Source organism: Pygocentrus nattereri, chromosome 17 (assembly GCF_015220715.1).
Source record: "Pygocentrus nattereri isolate fPygNat1 chromosome 17, fPygNat1.pri, whole genome shotgun sequence".
Taxonomy (NCBI): Eukaryota; Metazoa; Chordata; class Actinopteri; order Characiformes; family Serrasalmidae; genus Pygocentrus; species Pygocentrus nattereri.
Genome location: NC_051227.1, coordinates 29,156,432 through 29,177,720, shown reverse-complemented (window position 1 = coordinate 29,177,720; position 21,289 = coordinate 29,156,432). Strand labels below are relative to the sequence as shown.

At 36.5% G+C, this 21,289-nt stretch overlaps 1 protein-coding gene across 1 annotated transcript in view; it reads left to right on the top strand.

Moving 5' to 3' along the window:
• The window catches only part of arrb1 (arrestin, beta 1), a 40,162-nt gene that overhangs the window by 4,432 nt on the left and 14,441 nt on the right, over nucleotides 1-21,289 (top strand). Inside the window, exons 3-8 of the mRNA XM_017719207.2 lie at nucleotides 19,110-19,140; nucleotides 19,522-19,582; nucleotides 19,791-19,835; nucleotides 19,988-20,184; nucleotides 20,356-20,415; nucleotides 20,530-20,597. Of these exons, the coding sequence (XP_017574696.1) occupies nucleotides 19,110-19,140; nucleotides 19,522-19,582; nucleotides 19,791-19,835; nucleotides 19,988-20,184; nucleotides 20,356-20,415; nucleotides 20,530-20,597 (462 nt within the window). The remainder of the gene's footprint in view (nucleotides 1-19,109; nucleotides 19,141-19,521; nucleotides 19,583-19,790; nucleotides 19,836-19,987; nucleotides 20,185-20,355; nucleotides 20,416-20,529; nucleotides 20,598-21,289) is intronic.

Genomic DNA, 21,289 nt, shown 5'->3' with positions numbered 1-21,289 from the left:
TCTATCTAATTTTGGTCCATTCATCATGAAATTTACACACAATGTAAAGGCCAACAGATATTTTCAAATTATGTAAAAAAAACTGAAAATTGTGAGGTTAAGAGGTTTTTTTTCACAACAGCAATATATATATATATATATATATATATATATATATATATATATATATATATATATATATATATATACTGCTGCAATTTTCAGGAATGCAAGCCTCATTATATAGAGGGCATAATGCATACTTACAGTTTGAGATATGAAAGCTAGCTCATGTATTTTTGGATAAGCCTTTGCTTTCGAAAGACTATGCAGATTAGACTTACCTACCTACCTACCTATCTACCTACCCACCTACCTACCCACCTACCTACCCACCTATCTACCTATCTATATTGATCCTGGAGGGAAATTGCAGTGTTTCAGTAGCAAGACATATAATTAGGTTGCTAAGCAAATGGAATATTAATATTCATGAAATAGTGTGCATATGACTCCTGCTCTCAGATTACTAATAGTCAATCAGTGTAATCACTTACAGGCATGACTGAAGATCAGAGTTAGGCTAAAGGAACATTTATCTCCTGAACACACACACAGGTAGCAGCAGATGAAAAATCTGGTTAGAACACTTTCAAAGAGCAGTTCAAAAAGACCAATTTGTTTGAAAAATCTTTAAAGCCTAATCTTCTTACTACAGAGAGACATTATGCATTACCCAGAATTACCTTACTTAAGAATTTTACTGTGCCGTTTAACATAAAAGAAATGGCAAGATCTTTAATGAAATTGAACAGCAAGCATTAAACGAGTGCTGTTAACCACCATGTGTTACTGCAGCTCATCTGCTGTTGTTGTTTCTAAACTGGCACACAGCAGATTCACACAGACCAGATGGGAAAGGGGTGATCATGCAGGCTAAGACATTCATCTTGTAAAACATATTTAGCTAGTATTATCAAAGTAATCACTCTTAAAGCAGAATCTCTGATACTTGTTTAATTGTACATGTTCTACCTTTAGAATGCAGTTTTCCTGCTCCAGAAACTTTGTTTGAACGTACTTTTTTGGTCACAGGACACAGAAGTGACAGATGCACATGGCTGCACAAGCTGTTACATGACTGTTTTTCATTGTGGAGACTTTGGTCTGGTTCCAGCTCTCCTTCCCTCAGCCACCCGAACTACATCCACTTATGTTGTCTGTATTTTTGTCATGTTTAAATATTTTATTGCTTTCACAATAAATATTATATACAGTGGAATAGAATATTGGTCCAATGCAACAAACACAGTAGGCACATCTAGCACTTCTCTACTGAGTTATAACACTAGATTGTGAGTTAATTCAGTGCCAGTATTGTGTGTGTGTGTGTGTGTGTGTGTGTGTGTGTGTGTGTGTGTGTGTGTGTGTGCCGTTCTCACTGCAAGTTTGTTCTGGGGAGTTTTTTCCCTCACTTGACAGAGGAAGTAGAGTTTAGAGACAACTGTCAATGTGGAGAAGTATGGCAACCATTGTATTGCTAAATGTTTCATTATTCCATAAATTTTAATAATTTAATGTATTATTAAATAATAATACAGTATTGATTTTATTGTTAGGTTTGGTTGGCTTTCATACCTTCAGTGTCCAAAAACTGTTTAGGAACAACATCAAAATCAAGACGTTAATTTTAGTGATGGTTGAATTGGATGTGAGCTATGTGAGGTCAAAGCACTATTTTTCATGTCTTTTGGAGTCATCTTGGTGAATAAACTGTTAGGCGAGACAACAGAAGGTCACCCAGATCTCTGAAGTGACAGACTGGATATAAATATTTACACTAATTGACCCCTGACCCATGTGACAAGATGAAGCCATTAGATTTGTCATGTGCCAGGGCAGATCACACTAAGCACTCTGACAGCAGTACACTCAGCTGACAGTCAGTACAACACTGTGCTGTACCTGCACATCCCAGCGTCATTTTCACCTTAAACGCTCTCCGACACTCAGTTTTAATTTCTGCTGTATAAAGCTTGTTTGTCATCACATGATAAGGCTGCCTACAGGCTTCAGATTTCTAAGCACAGTTTTCTTGTCTTTTACATTGAGTTTAATTCATGGACTGCTCATGGTTTGCGTTTGGAGTGCAAAGGTGGTGTATATTTAGCTTTAAGGCTTGTGCAGGGTGGAAGGGAGTATTTGTCTGGGCTCTGAATTCATTTATTGATTTGGCTTGAAAGCATCTGACAGGAGGAAAATACATGTCTGCTGTTGAACTGTCTCAAGGCACTACTCAAATTGGTTGTCTTTTACTAGCGTCTCATGCTATGATTCTGTGTATACATAGTCATAGAAGTGAAAAGGTAATTTGTTCTAAAATAATGTTCTTTCTTCTTTGTAATTGATTGAAGTACATCTGCAGTCACATTGCAGTAGACGGCCGCAAACGTCACTCTTTTAAAAAGTCAGGTCTTATTTATTTATTCATTTATAACATTATATTTCATTCTTCCTCTTATCCATATTTGTGTGATTTTCTATACCAATAAGAGTCATATGACTCTTAATAAATTGTTATGTGACCATGTTTCAACCTCTCTTTATCGCTTAGAATTAAACAGTCTGTTTTTGTTATTTTGCCTTAAAGATATATGTAAATATATATAAATATAAATAACCTCTGTTCTGGGTTGGAATGTAAAACCCCACACTGGCTAATTGTGGATAAGACTGGACACCCTTGATGTAAATAATCTAAAATGATAGCTAGCCTTGCCTTGAAATTACAGAATTCTTTAGACTTTATACATACATTGTATTAAATACTCTGTTGTAGACAGAGAAAGTCCTCACTCCCATGAATGTCTGATAAAAACCAGTATATGGCAACAATAACATACCGTTTTTATAGACTCTGATCTACACTACACAAACACTAAGAAATTCTGAAATTCAGTGCAAAAAAGAAGCATTTTCACTCTCAGACTTTTGGTACCACTGTAGTTACATAATTATGTAACTAATCAATTTATCTTGACCCACAATTTTAGCGTGGATGATTTTATATTTGCTGCACATGATGGCAGTGTGAAAATGACCTCTCTGATAGGTTATACTATTGTAAAGGGATGCATTATAGCTGAATGGGAGGCATGCCTTGAAATGACAGAATTCTTTAGACATTTAATACAATACATTGTATTAAATACTATTTGTTGTAGAGAGAGAAACTCTTCTCCCAAGAATGTCTAATAAAAAACAGTATATGGCAACAATAAAATACAGTAAGTATAGACGTGAGCCAAAACATGCTCATATTTACTTGATTCTATGTGAGCAAACGTAAAATAAGATAAAGATCAGGAGCGATGCAGGACATGGTAAAATCATGCTAGTAATCAGTAGCTTTGTGTAATCACATTCCTGTCCAGACCAGCAGACTGTCATAGTAATGGAATTGTATTAGGCTAACCTGCAACCTAAGCCTAGGCCTAATTCAATCCCATTTTAAGATAAATAAGTCAGTGTTGGAACCCTAGAGGCAAAGCTGAGTAATGAACTTGGTTCACACCAATTTTAGTGAATTTGAGAAACTGGAGAAGTTTTCCTTTAGGCAGTGCCAGGTATTTGCCATCTTTCCATTGTGAACAGCAGTGAATGCCATTTCCCCTTCCTGCTGAATGTGATGGAACCAGCACAGAAGGATGTTAATAAGAACAGTTTGCCTAATATTTTGTGAAATTAAATTTTACAGTTTAACTGTAATCTTTTAGATGAGGAGCTCTTTTCTCAAACACACAGCTGTGCTCTTTCATAAATGTAATAATACAGAATTCTGCAGAGTGATGTTAAGGGGCATAATTATCAGACATCTGCTGTGGAAGTAGATACACAGATAATAGATTTGTCAGTGGAGTACGCAGTGCAGTTTCTCCTCATTGCTTTAAAGAACTTTCAAACCATTTGACTGTTTGCATTTGTGAATTAGGGAATGTCAAAGTAAAGGTAGAGAATATTGGGAGGACACTTTGAATGTGATGCTGCAAATGAAGAGTAAACATAGACATTCCCCCCAAGTGATTGTCTGATGGCAGAATTAATGTCAAAGTGTATTATTAATTGAGTAACTTAAATTCTAAATCTGTTAGACATTTGTTATCATTTGTATATTGTCAGGATGGTGAGGTTCTCATATTGAATGAATATATTGAAAAATATTGAAAAAATTAAGAAATCTGAGACCTTGCTGAGCCTTTGTGTCACCTTTCTCAGCAATGTTTCAATGTGGACAAACAACTTTTTGGTAAAATGTGTAATATGTTATTAAATATCACACTGAATTAAATAGCAGTTCTCCTCACATTAGACAGTGAGAAGAATTTAGGGTCTGTGCCTCCCTTGAGGAATATCAGAATCTGTTGAATGGCTAGTCTGAGTAACATTAAATTGATGTTAAAGTGTCTGAAAATTTAGATTTGTAGCTTGATCCATAGACTTAACAGACACCAGCGATTTGAATGGTAGCAACCCAGTGTTCCATTCAAAAATACCTGGTATTGTTTGACAGGGTGTTGTTGCTAAATCTGCCTTCATTATTTTTGCTAAGAGCATGCACAGCAGTGACACCACATGCAGCTGTATTTATCTGTTCATGCATAATTTAAGCCTATTTATTTGTATGATGAGGACCACTGAGACCACTTTAGAAAACTAGGATTGTTTTAATTTAATCCTACACATAAACAGAAAATCTTACAATTTTGAAATATTCAAACCAAAGAAAAGTCATAAGTATAATGAAGAAATGCTCAAGATTCTGCACTGTTTCTAGGTCTCTTTTCTAAATTAAGCAAAGTCTTCTCTCACTGTTAGTGATCAGAGTCTTGCCAGCTTGAGAGCATGCTGTTATTAAATCAAAATGGGGACAAACATGAAGAAATTCTGAAATTCAGTGCAAGAAAAGGGGCATTTTCACTCTCAGACTTTTGGTACCACCGTAGTTACATAATTATGTAGCTAATCATTTTATCTTGACCCACAATTTTAGCATGGATGATTTTAGATTTGCTGCACATCATGGCAGTGTGACAATAACCTCTCTGATAGGTTATATTATTCTAAAGGAATCCATTATAGCTGAAACACTAAGATCTTAATATACTAAACCTTTTGTGCCAGTTTCTGGTGCAAATCTGATGCAGTCTACCCAGGAGTTTATGTACAAAACTGGTGCATGAGCCTATACACACAGTATATGGGCTGTATGTATGGTGGATCATGGGTGGATCACACAAAAACTAAATGGTGGTATTATTTGTGCAGATGATTACATATTCTGTTATATTTACTAAGGTTTGAGCAACTTGTGGCAGTTTGGTTTCTCTGCTTTTTAAAAACAGGTGTTAATTTGCATTACAGGCTCAAAAGTCATCTTGTAGAGAGACTCCTTTAACAAAGGCAGCAGACACTATGGCTAGATGAAGGCATTAACCTTGAACATATGCTGAAAGAATGTTTACCATTAGAATAACACTGTTTAAACTCTGTGGACCAGACGTAGGTGAGAAAAATATGCTGTGATGTAAGCATGCCTGCAGTCTGTTTGATTGCAAATTCTATTTTCTTAGCTTGAGTGAAATAACAGTAGAATGTTTTGATGGGAAAGGCTCATGAGGGAGCCGTTAGTGGGCAGGGCTACACACAGTTTGCATGATAAGGCGCAGTCTTAGTAAATTGAACATTGATTTCTGTCACATTGTGGGCACATATTCTGGCCTCAAGGCACATTTTACATTGCTTCTGGGCTCATATGTGAATCTGGCCCACTGTGTCTTTGTGAAGACTATATCATCAGTCATGTATTTTGAAAAATCATATGCAATTGTGATTCCCACTCTTCATATGCAATACCTCCAAAAATCAGACTCCTAGTAAATATTGCAGATATTATATGCCAAACATTAGTTTCTCTATGAGGCAGGCAGAAGATTGAGCTGATTCAGCCTCACAACCCAATACAGATTGCCTGGGCATTACTACTGCATGCACTCATTTAAAAATTCATACACACTTTAAAGTCACTTACTGTATGTTCCTGGGCTATTAAAACCCGGAGTGAAAGAGTGCATGGAAGAGCTTAAAAGCTTTCTCGAGCTTATGGTACCTCTTAGGTTGAATTTCTTTTTGGATCCCACCTCCATGTTTGCACATCATAGGAGGGGCTTTTAAAAGCAGGAATTAACATGCATCATGCAGTAATACACAAATATGTGTATTATTCTATATGTATTTGTAATTCTTGTGGGGATAGCATATAAGCATGATCCTGATTTGCTAAGAGGTTTTAAAGCTGCTCTTGGCACCTAGAGGAATGGACTCTAATTTACATTCAAATGCAGTGCCATGTGTCCTGCTGGGACAAATGGAGTTAGAGTAAATTAATGTGCTATAACAGTTAGTATTTAGTCACATATTGCCTGCACATAATAACCACACTGAGACTATAACACAATGACATTACCATTTCCATCATTTTCTTTTATGCTTTGTAAAGCCTTTGCTTCTATGAGATGGGCTGCCAGCCTTCTTTTTATGCTTAATTGAATTTAAATTGGGAGGTTGAGTTGGCAAGTTGAAAACTCCACTTTTTCTGCTGATGAACTCTTACCTAGGCAGAGTGCAGTTATTGTTTCTCTGCATACTGAAGCACTGCCCACTAATTCTGAAGGTATTCTTATGTGAACTGGAGGACTATTTCTGTACTCTTCCGTATTGATGACAGTATGTAGACCTTATGTCCAAACGCATTCAAATACCTCCTCTAATCAGTGAATTCAGCTACTTTGAGGGGCATTAAATAGCTGACACAAGCATTCATTTGTGCACACACAGCTTGTATAATCGCCACATTGCTAAAACAATGGGATGCTCTGAGGCAGAAACACATGAGCTTAAAGTCTGTGGAGCATTGAACCATGTTCTCTGGAGTGATGGAGTTCCATCCAACACCTTTGGGAGGAGTTAGAGTGGCATTTGTAATCCAGAAATAATCATCCAACATTAGTTCCTGACCTCCCATGTGCTCTTCTGGTTGAATACAATCAAATCCTCACAGCAGTGTTCTAACAGCTATTGTAAAGCCTTAGCAGACGAGTAAAGGCTGTTTCTGAAGGACAAGCTCTCTATTAATACTGTTGGTTTCAGAAACTTTGGCTTACCAGGTGTTTATAAACTTTTGGACATGAAATGTATATTTTCAGTTAATTAATAGCAATGATCGATTCAGAGAATTATATATATGGCTAATCAAGGCCTAGCCTTATCTCAATTGAGCTGGTTATGGTTTAGGTCAAGAACTAGTAGCATTTCTTGAATATGTCTTTTTAATAAACATGTATTATCTTGACTAGTTGCAGGTTTAAATGTAACATATGCATATGCACTTGTTTCTTTGTTTCAAACTGGTGATTTTTCTAGAGATGCACGGTAAAATTAGAATCATATTGGTATGATAATTGTTTTAAAAAACACTATTGGCATTGGACAGATGTTTAGATCTGACCGATAACTAGCTAGCTAAATTATTACTTTCAGCGTCACTTGAGTTGTATCAAAACAATAAGTCAGTGCTTATTACTTTGTAAAACCCCAATTCCAAAAAAAGTTGGGACGTAAATAAAAACAGAATACAATGATTTGCAAATCCTTTTCGAGGTACATTCAATTGAATGCACTACAAAGACAAGATATTTAAATGTTCAAACGGATAAACTTTATTGTTTTTTGCAAATATTCACTCACTTTGAATTTGATGCCTACAACACATTCCAAAGAAGTTTGGACAGGGGCAACAAAAGACTGGGAAAGTTAAGGAATGCTCAAAAAAACACCTGTTTGGAACATTCCACAGGTGAACAGGTTAATTGGAAACAGGTGAGTGTCATTATTGGGTATAAAGGGAGCATCCCTGAAAGGCTCAGTCGTTCACAAGCAAGGACGGGGCGAGGTTCAGCACTTTGAACAACTGCGTGAGCAAATAGTCCAACAGTTTAAGAACAACGTTTCTCAACATGCAATTTCAAGGAATTTAGGGATTTCATCATCTACAGTCCATAATATCATCAAAAGATTCAGAGAATCTGGAGAAATATCTGCAAGTAAGCAGCAAGGCAGAAAACCAACATTGAATGCCTGTGACCTTCGATCCCTCAGGCGGCACTGCATTAAAAACCCACATCATTCTGTAACGGATATTACCACATGGGCTCAGGAATACTTCAGAAAACCACTGTCAGTGAACACAGTTTGTCGCTCCATCTACAAGTGCAAGTTAAAACTCTGCCATGCAAAGTGAAAGCCATATATCAACAACACCCAGAAACGCCGCCGGCTTCTCTGGGCCTGAGCTCATCTGAGATTGACTGACGCAAAGTGGAAAAGTGTCCTGTGGTCTGACGAGTCCACATTTCAAATTGTTTTTGGAAATCATGGACGTCGTGTCCTCCGGGCCAAAAAGGAAAAGGACTGTCCGGATTGTTATCAGCACAGAGTTCAAAAGCCAGCATCTCTGATGGTATGGGAGTGTGTTAGTGCCCATGGCATGGGTAACTTGAACATCTGTGAAGGCACCATTAATGCTGAAAGGTACATACAGGTTTTGGAGCAACATATGCTGCCATCCAAGCAACGTCTTTTTCAGGGGCGTCCCTGTTTAGTTCAGCAAGACAATGCCAAGCCACATTCTGCACGTGTTACAACAGCGTGGCTTCATAGTAAAAGAGTGTGAGTACTAGACTGGCCTGCCTGCAGTTCAGACCTGTCTCCCATTGAAAATGTGTGGCGCATTATGAAGCGCAAATTATGACAACGGAGACCCCGGACTGTTGAGCAACTGAAATTGTACATCAAGCAAGAATGCGAATTCCACCTACAAAGCTTCATCAATTAGTCTCCTCAGTTCCCAAACGCTTATTGAGTGTTGTTAAAAGGAAAGGTGATGTAACACAGTGGTAAACATGCCCCTGTCCCAACTTCTTTGGAACGTGTTGCAGGCATCAAATTCAAAATGAGTGAATATTTGCAAAAAACAAAGTTTATCCGTTTGAACATTAAATATCTTGTCTTTGTAGTGTATTCAATTGAATATAGGTTAAAAAGGATTTGCAAATCATCGTGTTGTTTTTATTTGTTTTACACAATGTCCCAACTTCATTGGAATTGGGGTTGTAAGAAGGAAGGATTGTTTCTTTTTTTTGTCATTTGATTAAATACCCTGGAACAGATAGATAGATAGATTTTGTCATGCTAACATTTATATTTTTACCTTACAGAGAAATAAATGTTTTATCTCTCTATAATGCAAATCCTGTTTCAGTTTCTATGTTTTATAAATATTTATATGTACATGAACAGATATGCACATGAAAAATATTGGATATTGGCGTTGACTCACAATTTCCATATTCGTGCATCCCTACAATTTGCTAAGCTTCATATTTGTTTTGTGGTTCTTTTGTGGTTCATAGTTCTACTTTGTACTTTCAGCACAGTGGACATCGTCGTCCTCTTCAATGCTGTCTTCCTCAGATAATTTGCAACTTTTCTGTTAGTTTAAACTGACTGACTCAAGCTTGGTGATAACAGAAAGGGTCCAGAAAGAAGGGTTTAACCCTGTCTACAGTGACAAACCATGTTTATTTTTTCCCTTTGTTTATCATATTAAAATAATAATATTCAAATGGAAAGAAAATGATGATATTACAATGTTCTGTTGATGTTATAAAAAGAAACTTCAGAAACTAACATGATGCCAAACTATTTCATTTACTTGCCAAACTATTTCATACACTGAGACATCTTTTAAAATATGCAGATGAAAGCAGGCAGTGGGAATGAAATGAGAATAAAAGTGATATTGATACTAATCTGAACTGACATTCAATTATCTGCCATGTCGGTTTCTACCTTTGCGTACTGTGAAATTATTACTTTCATCAGCGTCACTCAAGTTGTATCAAAACAATAATTCAGTGCTTATTACTTTCTAAGATGGAAGGGTTGTATCATTTTTCTTTTGTCCTTTGGTTAAATATCCTCGAACCGATCTTTACTCTGGTTGCCACTTACGATTCTGTCAAGCAGGAGAGGATGAAAGAAAGCCGTAGGGTTTGCTGTCTGTGTCTGGATAGTCTTTTTAGTCCTTTGAAGAATATCCAGACACAGACAGCAAAGCCTGCCTCCTTCGTAACAGAGGGACTCTAAAGGCTTTATTTAAATGAGAGAAAATGTAGGTCAGTAAAAGCCACGGTTGGAGGAGTATGCTTATACAGCAAGATTAAACTTTAAAATGTAGCCCATATCTGCTCACCCTGTATCAAAGAGTGATGGTAGAGTTCCAATTACTGAGAACATGACATGTATTAACCTCATTCTTTAAATCAATTTGTCGGTTCTTATTTATTTTGCAGTATATTTAAATCATTCAGTATCAGACTGTCATGTTATATTACAATAACTGTGCGAAACATTGTAAGTATAGAGTAGTAGCACTATGAACTATAAATACGATACAATTGAAAAAAGCAGTGCTGCAGAATCGTGGGAAAAACATTAAGCTATGTGTCTGTATGCTACTGTGAATCGCCCCTGTAAAGCCTGAAATAATAGTAAAATAATAATAAAAGTCAGAGGTGTTGGGTTGGATTTGGGGGGAGTTTTTCAGACCAAGTCATATGTCTTTATGTATTAATATTACACTGGCTCAGTGTTTACATCTTAAACACAACATCAAAATTGTAACAGTACATAACATTATAACATTACTGATAAATAACCAATGTTACAAAATGTTCTTCTGCGCATTGTGTGCCACATTTACACATTCATTTCAGAGAGGTCTCCAAAATGCCAAGATCTTATCAAGTGCAACTTTAAAGTCAACGTTTTTGCATCTTGCATAATTTGTTGATTTTTAGAGTGAAAAACAAACACAGCCTCCACAACAAATTGCAAACTACAAAAATAGTTTTCTGCAAATATTAACACACAGTTACTTTATATTTGATGGACCAAAAAAAAAAAAAAAAAGCAAAAATAATATAGTAATTGTGGCACGCTCAAAAATGGGACACTCTACCAAGTCAGTACTTAGTAACACCTCCAGTCCAACTCCTGCACATGGCACAATTAATATCGATTTTTTTTCCAGGTTAAATATAAAGTAACTGCATTAGCAGTCGCAGAAAGATGCTATTTTTAAAAGTAGTTTGCTGCAGAGAATCAATCAAATTTTGCCAGTGATGCCTAAACATCTGCATACTACTGTATATATGTTGATATTAAAGCTTAAAAATAGCTTAGTTAAAGCTGAAACTATAATTGGCCTTATGAAGACATTACAGTCAGCATTGTAAATTGATTAGTTACATTCTTTTCCTTCAGAACTTCTCCGTTAGTGTTTGTATCTTCACTATTACAGATTTCCCATTACTGAGAAATGTAATATTTGCTGGGAAAAGGTCAGCATAGTTGTACTGTGCTCATTTTGTCACTGTAATTACTGTAAGTGGTCTTGGGTTGTAGCAGCAGAATCCATTGCCTGCTGTCATCAGCCTCATTGCATTTGCTTAGGCCACTAGAGAATGGTTAGATGCTTTATTCTTATGCATGTATCTCTTAAGTGGCCAGTTCAGATGTTCAGGCACTTCACAGGAGCTGGAATCAGGCCTTTGGATTTAGAGAGGCTCATATTTAGCTGCCACTCAGCTCTGTAGTAGCAGATGTGAGGCATGAGTGCATATGCTAACTAATCACTAAATCAGGCTCTGGAAGGAAGTTATTGGGGGGAAAAAACAGTGGATATTAACTCTGCCTCAACACAGTTGGTGTCATCACTGTCATGTTAAAACGGACTCTTTTTTACACCACTTGAAAAACGCCAGTTGCCCTTAACATTGGGGGAAAAAGTTTTTTTAAAAAAAACATTTAATCATTAATGGACAAACAGGAATAGTCCAAAATTACATGGACTACATTTTGTTACACTAATGTAAATTAAACCTCACAATCTTCTTTCTTCTACAGTGTTACCAATTTGAAAATATTCAATTCAACCAGTCTTATTTATACAGCACTATCTAAAACAGATAGACAGGACGCAGGCAGCTATTTACAAAGCGGTTTTATAGAAAATCCTCCCTAAATGAACTCCGAAGGGGAACTCATCCTCACCCTAGTAAAACAATAACGCAACAACTGCAATATGAATAAAGTATAAAGATTTGACAGTTAATAAACAATATTAAACAATAAAGAAAAGAAGTGAGGCTGCCATTAAACAGAAGTATTTAGATCAGGGGTGTCAAACTCGGCCACTACAGGGGCAATATTATAAAATCTTATCAAATCTCAGGGACAGAGGGGAAAAAAGCTTTTATTTCATTTTTAATTAATGTTGTGCTGTAACTCGACCTGGACATTATTTATTCAAAATTCAAAAACTTCAACAGTCAAATACAGTAAACCTTGTAGTAAACCTTGAAATATTACATGAATAGTTGAAATATTCAAAAATATATTTTTTTAATTCCCCTATATGCTGGAACTAGACACCTGGTGTCCTTTCTTTGCTGCAATTTCATTAAAACTTAAGATCAATTGCTGAGCTGCTGAACTGATATTAGGTATTTATACTGGCTGAACTGCAATCACAGTGCATGCTGGGGACTGTAGTGCAGCACATTGTGAAACGAGCTAAAATTAATAGAAAATTAAAATCCTTTTGCGGGCTGGATAGGATTCTGCGGCCGGCCTGATCTGGCCCTCAGGCCTTGTTTTTGACACATGGGATTTAGATTAACCAGTAAAAACTGATAACTACTATTTGAGGCCTTTCAGAATAACAGTAAGAAATGAATCTGTGTTACTGTTACTGTTAGATATGAGGTCTTTTCATGATAGCAACGATGCATCCTTAGCATTTCACCTCCATTTTATTATATTGTTCAGTGCATTAATAGTGCTTTACTGTTAGGATGTGATGGCATCACAGTTACATCATTAGTGCAGGCACAGCTTGGCATTAGGCAGAAAATATCTCTCATGTTGATGTTGCCTGATGAGTGCAGAATTACTTTTTATTCTCTGAAATTTGCTTAGTCTGTGTATCAGTATTAGATCAGCTAGAAAAGTACAGTGCAGTACGTAAATAGGCCTTGTGTACTTTCATATTTGTCATTTCCATGTTAGTCATATTTGAGAGAGAAATCTCTTTCACTACACACACTTATCTTCCACTACATGCACTTTCCGTTGTCAATAAATAACTTCCAGTCTTGTGAGAGGCTGAGCACCAGAGCATGACGCATTGCAATCATTACTCTAGGAGATAATATCTTGGCAAGTGAAGCATTTTAAATGAAGGCAGCATGTCTAATATTTTGTAACATTATGAGATGTTACAAAATAGTTCTGCCTACAGGGGGTCCAAAAGTATGTGACTATATTGATAATCCTTCTTTTCCCTTTAAGCCTAAATAAAATATAAAGGTTTTACAATAAAAAAAACAGGTGACAAGTAAAACAGAGAAGTAATATTCAAGATTCTGCACTATTTCTAGGTCACTATTAAAATTTAAGAACATTTGTGACATTGACTATATTACAGTCTTTATACCAAAGGTCAGATTTTGGTCCCACTACAAGCAAAATTATCTGCCTCACTGCAGTGTCATTTTATCAAATAAGTCATTTTTACATAAATTAAGCTACATTTTTGAGTCATTAAATGAGTGCTTTTAATCAAAGTTGAACATATATATTTACAATATGTGAAATGCCAAGTGATCAGTGGGGGATGTGGGGGCAACAACGTTGTGCAACAATGGAATGGATAAAGGCAGTAGCAAGAAAAAGGTCTCCTATGTAGCCACTTGAGAGAACACTGCACTTTAAATTTTCATTTTAAATTATTTTTTATTTAGAATAATTGTTGTGCTCTTGCTTAAGTCTAACATATTTAGTATATTATTATATATAATATTAGTAGATGGAAGCCTGTTACAGTCAAATCTAACGTGTTCAGTTAGCATACTGATGGTTTACTAATATCATCAGTTTTATTAAAATAACAGAAAGCCATTTCTGTTGACCAGTTATTTTTATTTAAATGACTTCGTTCTTTTTTTAATATTTTAGCTCTCTTTAAACAATCGGTAGGTGTGGAAGAAATCAAAACAATAATTTACAGTGTCGCATCACGATGACATTGTTTGGGCACCCGAAGTCAAATTACATACAGTATTTGTTGAAATAAGTTCTGCACTCTTTAACACAATTAGTATTTATTTACTGAATTTTACATATTTAATAAAAAAGCATTTTTGGCCTCTACAAAAGATATGCATATGTTACAGTAGCATCTTTACAAAAGCGATTTATGAGTGTGAAAAATATATTTAAAAAAACATGTAAGGGTTTTGCATCCAATTGAAGAGTTCTTCTGAGAACCTTTACATTAAGTGGAGGTGCTTTACAACATTTCAAAAGGTTCTTCAGGCTCCTTTTTTTGGCACCTTTATTTTTTAAAATGAGGGAGCTACACCAAGGAACCAAATTTCAAATAAGAACAATAATGATACTAATAATAAGAATGCTTGGTTTTCTTGCACTCTAGACATGGAGGTACATTTTGGAGGTGGAAATTCTGGTTTGAGAGGCCAGAGAGTGACATGATGTGAGTGACAAATACAAATCAAGGTGCCAGAAAGGATTGTTTGGAATGATGCCATAGGAGAACTTTTGGTTTCATAAAGAAACTTTTTGTTTTCTCAAAGAACCGATGAAGGGTTCTTTCTATGACATCACACCAAACAGGTCCTTTTGGCTTTATTTTAAAGACCCCAGGAGAAATTTGACTAGGCTAGAAGTTTGAGTCGACCCAAAGCGTTAAGTCATTAGAAGTAGGCTGCACTGCATTCAGGAACAGATTTCTAGCATCTGTAATTTGCAGGAAATTAATGAGTCGTGCTAATGGCTTAGTGTGCAAAAGCTCCAGAAGCTGAGCTGTAAATACATCCTAAAACTATTGGCGCCTTCTTTACCAATAAGAGATAAAGGTCGACACTTACATTAGGAAGATATTTAACTCCACTGCTGGATAAATTGTACCACATTTTACAAAAAATATATCCTCTAATCATGAAAACACTTTTATTCGAAACAGCAAGGATGTACAGGAGTCCAGTGAGATTTGTGGAGACACCAGAGCTAATTTATGACACCATTACAGCCTAACAGATAAGAGGCCTGGGTAATTGCATCTGAAACCATTAACTTGGCTAAGGGAAATGTTACTCTTGTGTTGTAAAGGACTGAGTAGACTCATTTTGTGTGAGAAAGTGCCGGAGGGTGGTTTGTCTTTTTCTTGCGTGTGATGAACAGGTTTATTATGCTGTTGTTTATATAAACTTCATGAAAACACTGCTCTCCGCCCGAATATGTCATAAGGAAATATGACATTAAAAGAGATATTTTTTAACATAAAACTTTTATGTTCCATTGTTATGTGCACTCTCCTGTCAGATACCATCTTTGCTCTCTTTCACAAGACATTTTCATTTGTTCTCTTTCTTTTATGGCTGTGGCCAGCACAATATGCACTGAGCTCAGCCCTCCTTTTTGTCTCGATACAAAATGAATATGTTCTTTCAGTCAATATCAAATTATTGTGCTGGTTTCATTGAATGTAATGGTACTGGCAAATTAACCTCAGATAACGTTCTAGAAGCAGCTATTTTGTGAGGTAATGATGCCTGAAATGGAGGCCCTGAGCGATTTTGTAAATGTGTTCCTCTTTGTTGGATAGGAGGCCAGAGTGCTGGTTACTTTTCTTTTGAAGCAAATTCAACAATTATCTGTTATAACAAAAGGGTCACATAATAGGGTTCATCTTCTAGATTGTCTGAAAAGCTTTTGTAGGTTTCAGACAACCCATTTAAAATGACACACACATTGGACGTGGAAGCTCTGTTTAGTAACTTTCCTTACAAGAACTTTTCTTAAGTAGTTGAGCTTTTGGCTAAACAAATTCATGTTTGGATTTCACTACATGCTCTTGAAGAGCAGCAATTGTTGGGGAAAATAGCCAGTACATGCTTTTGGTACCATCTGTTTAGCCCTGCCCATTCACATTGAAGTTATGAGTGTTTCAGCCTGGGCTGCATTTTGAAAAAGTTAAGTGATACTTTTTTAATCCCACGAACGGGGAAATTCCACCTCTGCATTTAACCCATCCGTGAAGTGAAACACCACATACACACACACACACACACTAGGGGGCAGTGAGCACACTTGCCCGGAGCAGTGGGCAGCCCTATCCACAGCGCCCGGGGAGCAATTGGGTGTTAGGTGTTTTGCTCAAGGACACCTGATTCATGGACTGTCAGCACTGGGGATCGAACTGGCAACTTTCCGGTCACAGGGCCAGTTCCCTAACCTCCAGCTCCATGACTGCTCCAATACATTGCAGCTGATTAGAATACAGCTCATTTACATATATCAGTCTTAAAGACATAAAGAGAGACTGGAAAATTGTCATGTAAAATTAATCATAACGTATTAAGGTAAATTGAAAAGGAAATTTGTAATTTTCTGAATTTGTAAAGGAAAAAACAACATAAAGCATAAAATGACTGTTTTGGTACCGAAACTGGCACAAATTTCAGATGTGCACTTTAATAAAGCACACAGAAAATAACATACAGGAGAAATTATTTGTTTGATTACTTGAAATCAGTCTCCCAATTCTGTGTTGACACTCTTTTAGTCTCTTTTCCAAACATTATAATAGGTTAAAGAGAAACACAGGGGCTTGAGATTATACTACATAAATAGCACAGAAGTAAATAATAAACCAAAACACTAATGCACGTAACAATTCCATGGAATGGCTAAAAAAACTGAAAACCCACCTGCATCTACAAGGCATGTGCAAAATAAATCCCAGAGCAAATTCAAAGAAGGTTAAAGGTTGACTTCTGATTGGTCCATGAGCTATGTATGATCTGTAATCTTTAAATGACCCTGCCTTAGAGCAGGTTAGGTGTGCACCATGAGATGCCATGGTGTTATAGCCCAATAAATATGAGACAGGAAATCCAGTTAGGTCCAATGAAATTTAAAGTTAGCAATAAACCCTGCTTTGTGAGACTTGCCCCTGAGTCCATCAGAATAAACACAGACTCATAATTCTTGCTTGTTGTCCTGTTTATTTACATACAGCATCAGTGCTGAACAGTATTTCCCTGAAGACAGAGAGCTTTACCCATTCTGTGTAGCAGACTGGATGGATGAGGCTTATAACCACATTCTGTCCGTGCTCAGTCTTCCAGAAGGTTGCCTGGTTTACTTTACTAGTATCCCTCGTGTGACTAAGTGGCATTTTGCTGCAGGGTTCCGACACAGTTGATAATGAATGTAGCACATCTGAGTAGAGATGCTGTACAAGTCAGTGAAGCTGCCAGTGCTGAAATCTATCATGCAGAGAAAAGGCTGGAAGTAGGAGGAGCTAGATGTGACTGCAAAGAGAATGTCTTCCTTCTGAACATCTGCAAGCTCTAAACAGCACCATACTGGTGGGCCCTCATCCATGCCAGTAATATTGTTTTGTAGGCAAGATGGAAAAGAATTATTACTTAATTCTTAATTTTGAACAGTAAAATGTTAATAAACACCCAGATAAACAGAATGAAATGATAATAACCTGTGTACAGGGAAATAAAGTCTTCAACTCAATTATTGTTTAAAGGGCACATATCATGTAAAACCAAAGTTTTCTTGCATTTTTGAAATAAAGGAGTTTGAATTAATGTAAACATTGTCAGTTTTAAAATATACCATTCACCACCAAGTCCTTATTAATGACGTCCAACTTATTTACACATATCCATATATATAGCCTACTCAGCCTACAGCAGTTTAGCCCTGCCCATTTATATTGAAGTTATATGGAGTGTTTCAGGCTCAGTACAAGCCAGCCAATCAGAACAAAGCATATTTATATAATCAGTCTTAAAGAGACAGTAACAAAGATAAAGAGAGGCTGGAAAATAGGTATGTGAAAATGAATAATGGAAATTTGCTGGAAGTGAAGAGGTATGTGAGCTCTGGTCAGAACAAAGGCCAAGGGCAGTGAAGGATTCTCAAGCCTCCTGATTAAAATAGTCTTAAAATAGTCTAAGACATTTTACCCAATGTGTGACATTAACATCCATAAGATTATTTTCCTTTCGTCTTTAATGCTGTTCACCGGTGTCACTTATTCACCGGCCCCCATGTAATCTAATATTTGGATTTAATTTGTTACCCAAACAGGTCTCTAGCTGAATTCCTACTGTAATCTTTTAAGCACTTGATTATATGATTATATTATTATGGTTTGATGATTATAGTCCCTTATAAGGACATAATTGTACAATATTTCTTATGTGACGATTTGGACCCATCGCTGACCTGCTGTTCACAAAACTGATTGTAGTTTTTGACTGCCAACTGCTGTCCGTGATGTTGACTTGTGTATATGTATTATGGATCCACTGCCACAGTGTATATCTTTTCATTTGTGTTAGTTGCCTAATTTTCTCTAGTTTGTGAAAAGCAGTGAATTCACACAACCCTTAGATGGCATCATAAATAAATATGCTCACAGGGTGACAATAAGTAGACTAACATGGTCATTGCTAAAACTAGTCAGGAAATTTGTGTTCTTTTGAAAATGTATGCAGCTGAGAGCTGTGATTTATGGAGCTACAGTCCTTTGCTGTAAGGCCTTGTCAGTGAAAGTAATTGCTGAAGCTGAAAATGTTGTGCATAGATTTGCAACCTTCATAGGAACAGAATCAGTCAGCGTTGATACAGAAGAAAAAACTCTGAGGGAGATAAAACAGCCTGTACATCAGACCATTCTGAGATTGACAGATCTATGTTTTTAAACACAATGACTATTTAATGATTCTGTTAATAAAACATATTGCTTTTGAGGAAAGTTCTTTTTCTTCTTCTGATGAGTATGTATGTGCTAAAAATGTGCACATTGCATTTTGCTACACATGTTTCTTCTTCTTTTCACACAGGGTTTTTAAGAAGGCCAGTCCAAATGGAAAGGTGAGTTAAAGTATGTTATTCACAAACTTGTAATGAAGAAATTGGTATGAAAAAGAAGATGAAAAGGTTTTCAGCCAGTGATGTTTGCTGGACAATGTATTGGCCTTTAAACAGTAAAAGGCAGGCCAATAGGTTGTGAGATCTGACTCACATGATATTGTGCTATTGTTTGATCTGAGATCAAAGGCTTTACAGAGACTCTGCCCCATTGCAAGGCAGATGGAACATCAAAAAATGGCATCATTTATACAAATGGTCAGTCACTTAGTAGTCAGTGATATGTTGATTGCTTACAAGAGACTGTTAGAATAGATTTGGCATTTGTCTCTGAAATCATCATGTTTGATTGGATTTTCAAACCTTTTTGTTTTTATCTCTAAGCTCACTGTGTATCTTGGTAAGAGGGACTTTGTTGACCATGTGGACCTCGTGGAGCCTGTTGGTATGCTTTAAAAGTTGAAATCTTTTGATATTAATAGCACTACTTTTTGAAGCATTACTCTATCAGAAACAACAAAATACACATTTTCTCCCTCATTTTGCTGCCATTTGTTAAATTGCTGTATGTATTCCGGCTGCTTCCTGACTAAGCATTTTAGACTGAGACTGTAGACTGCCCTTTGGACCTATAACTAATCTCCATTTTGCAGATGGTGTGGTTTTGATTGATCCAGAGTACTTAAAGGAGAGAAAAGGTGAGGAGAACTCTTTACCCAGTGTATTATTTTCAGTGTGTTTCTACCTTCATGAATAGCACTGTTGCACGATCATTTAGACTGGTAATCAAACATGTCACTGAGCAGGTTGAATACTAAGTGGCTCTGGCCTCCTTGTCATTCATCCACAGTTTTTGTAACGCTGACATGTGCCTTCCGCTATGGGCGGGAGGACTTAGATGTTCTTGGCTTGACATTTCGAAAGGACCTCTTTGTGGCCAATATACAGGCATTCCCTCCTGTGCCTGAGGAGAAGAAAAGCCTCACACGTTTACAAGAGCGGCTGATTAAAAAGCTTGGAGAGCATGCTTATCCCTTCACCTTTGAGGTTATTTCCTAGTCACCATATTGTCCATTACACATACTGTTCACACACTTTAACTATGTCAATGATTACTCTGAAGGATACAACTCCTTGGATAATAATTCTACATTTTAAAGCCTCCCATACGTTTATTTCATGGGTGACACTATGATTTGATCTCATATTGTCTAATAGATACCTCCTAATTTACCCTGTTCGGTGACATTGCAACCTGGGCCTGAAGACACTGGAAAGGTCAGTATTATAAAAGACATATGGTTTAAATCACAAACATGGAAACTAGGACCTGCAGCTTGAATCACTGTTGGCGATTGTAACATTTCCTCTCCCTTTCTCACTTCTGCAAAGGCCTGTGGGGTGGACTTTGAAGTCAAAGCTTTCTGTGCTGAAAATGTTGAAGAGAAAATTCACAAAAGGTACAGTGCTTTGGTGCAGTCCCTCTGATTGTGAAACAAAATGGTTTGAATACATTTTGGTATTTTGGTTCTGGTAACCAAAATATGTGGACAAATTTAATAGCCCATTGACTTGTTTTTGTTACAAGGATTTAATTTGGAAATTAAAATAAACCTTTTATGCCATCTTGTTTCACAACTGGAGCATTTACTGAAGTTGTGGCTCACTGGCTTTCAGTTCTTTATGCCAAAACACTGAGTCACCACAACTACCAATGCATTTGCTAATTTGTTTTGCATGTATAGACAGTATGGCTGCAGATTGTAGGCTTCCAAACTCTGCTTCCCCAAGAGTGTATTATACCAAACTGCATCTTTAGTTTATTGAAGATTACAAAATTAAGATGCATTATCTTGTTATAGTATCTCATTGTACTGTATGATGATGCAATATCTTATCTCATAAATGCAGTGTCTCAATGTTCTGTATTAAAATGTAGTATCTCACTGCTGCATTTTGATGTATAATATTAACATTCAATATGTCATTGCAGAATCTCATTCTGTAGTATTAAGATGCAGTATCGTATTGCAGCATCTCACTGTACAATATTAAGATACAGTGTATAATTGGATTATCTATCTACAGTATCCCATTGCATAATCTCAATGTACATTATTAATATGTAGGATGTCCCTGCAGTATCTCATTG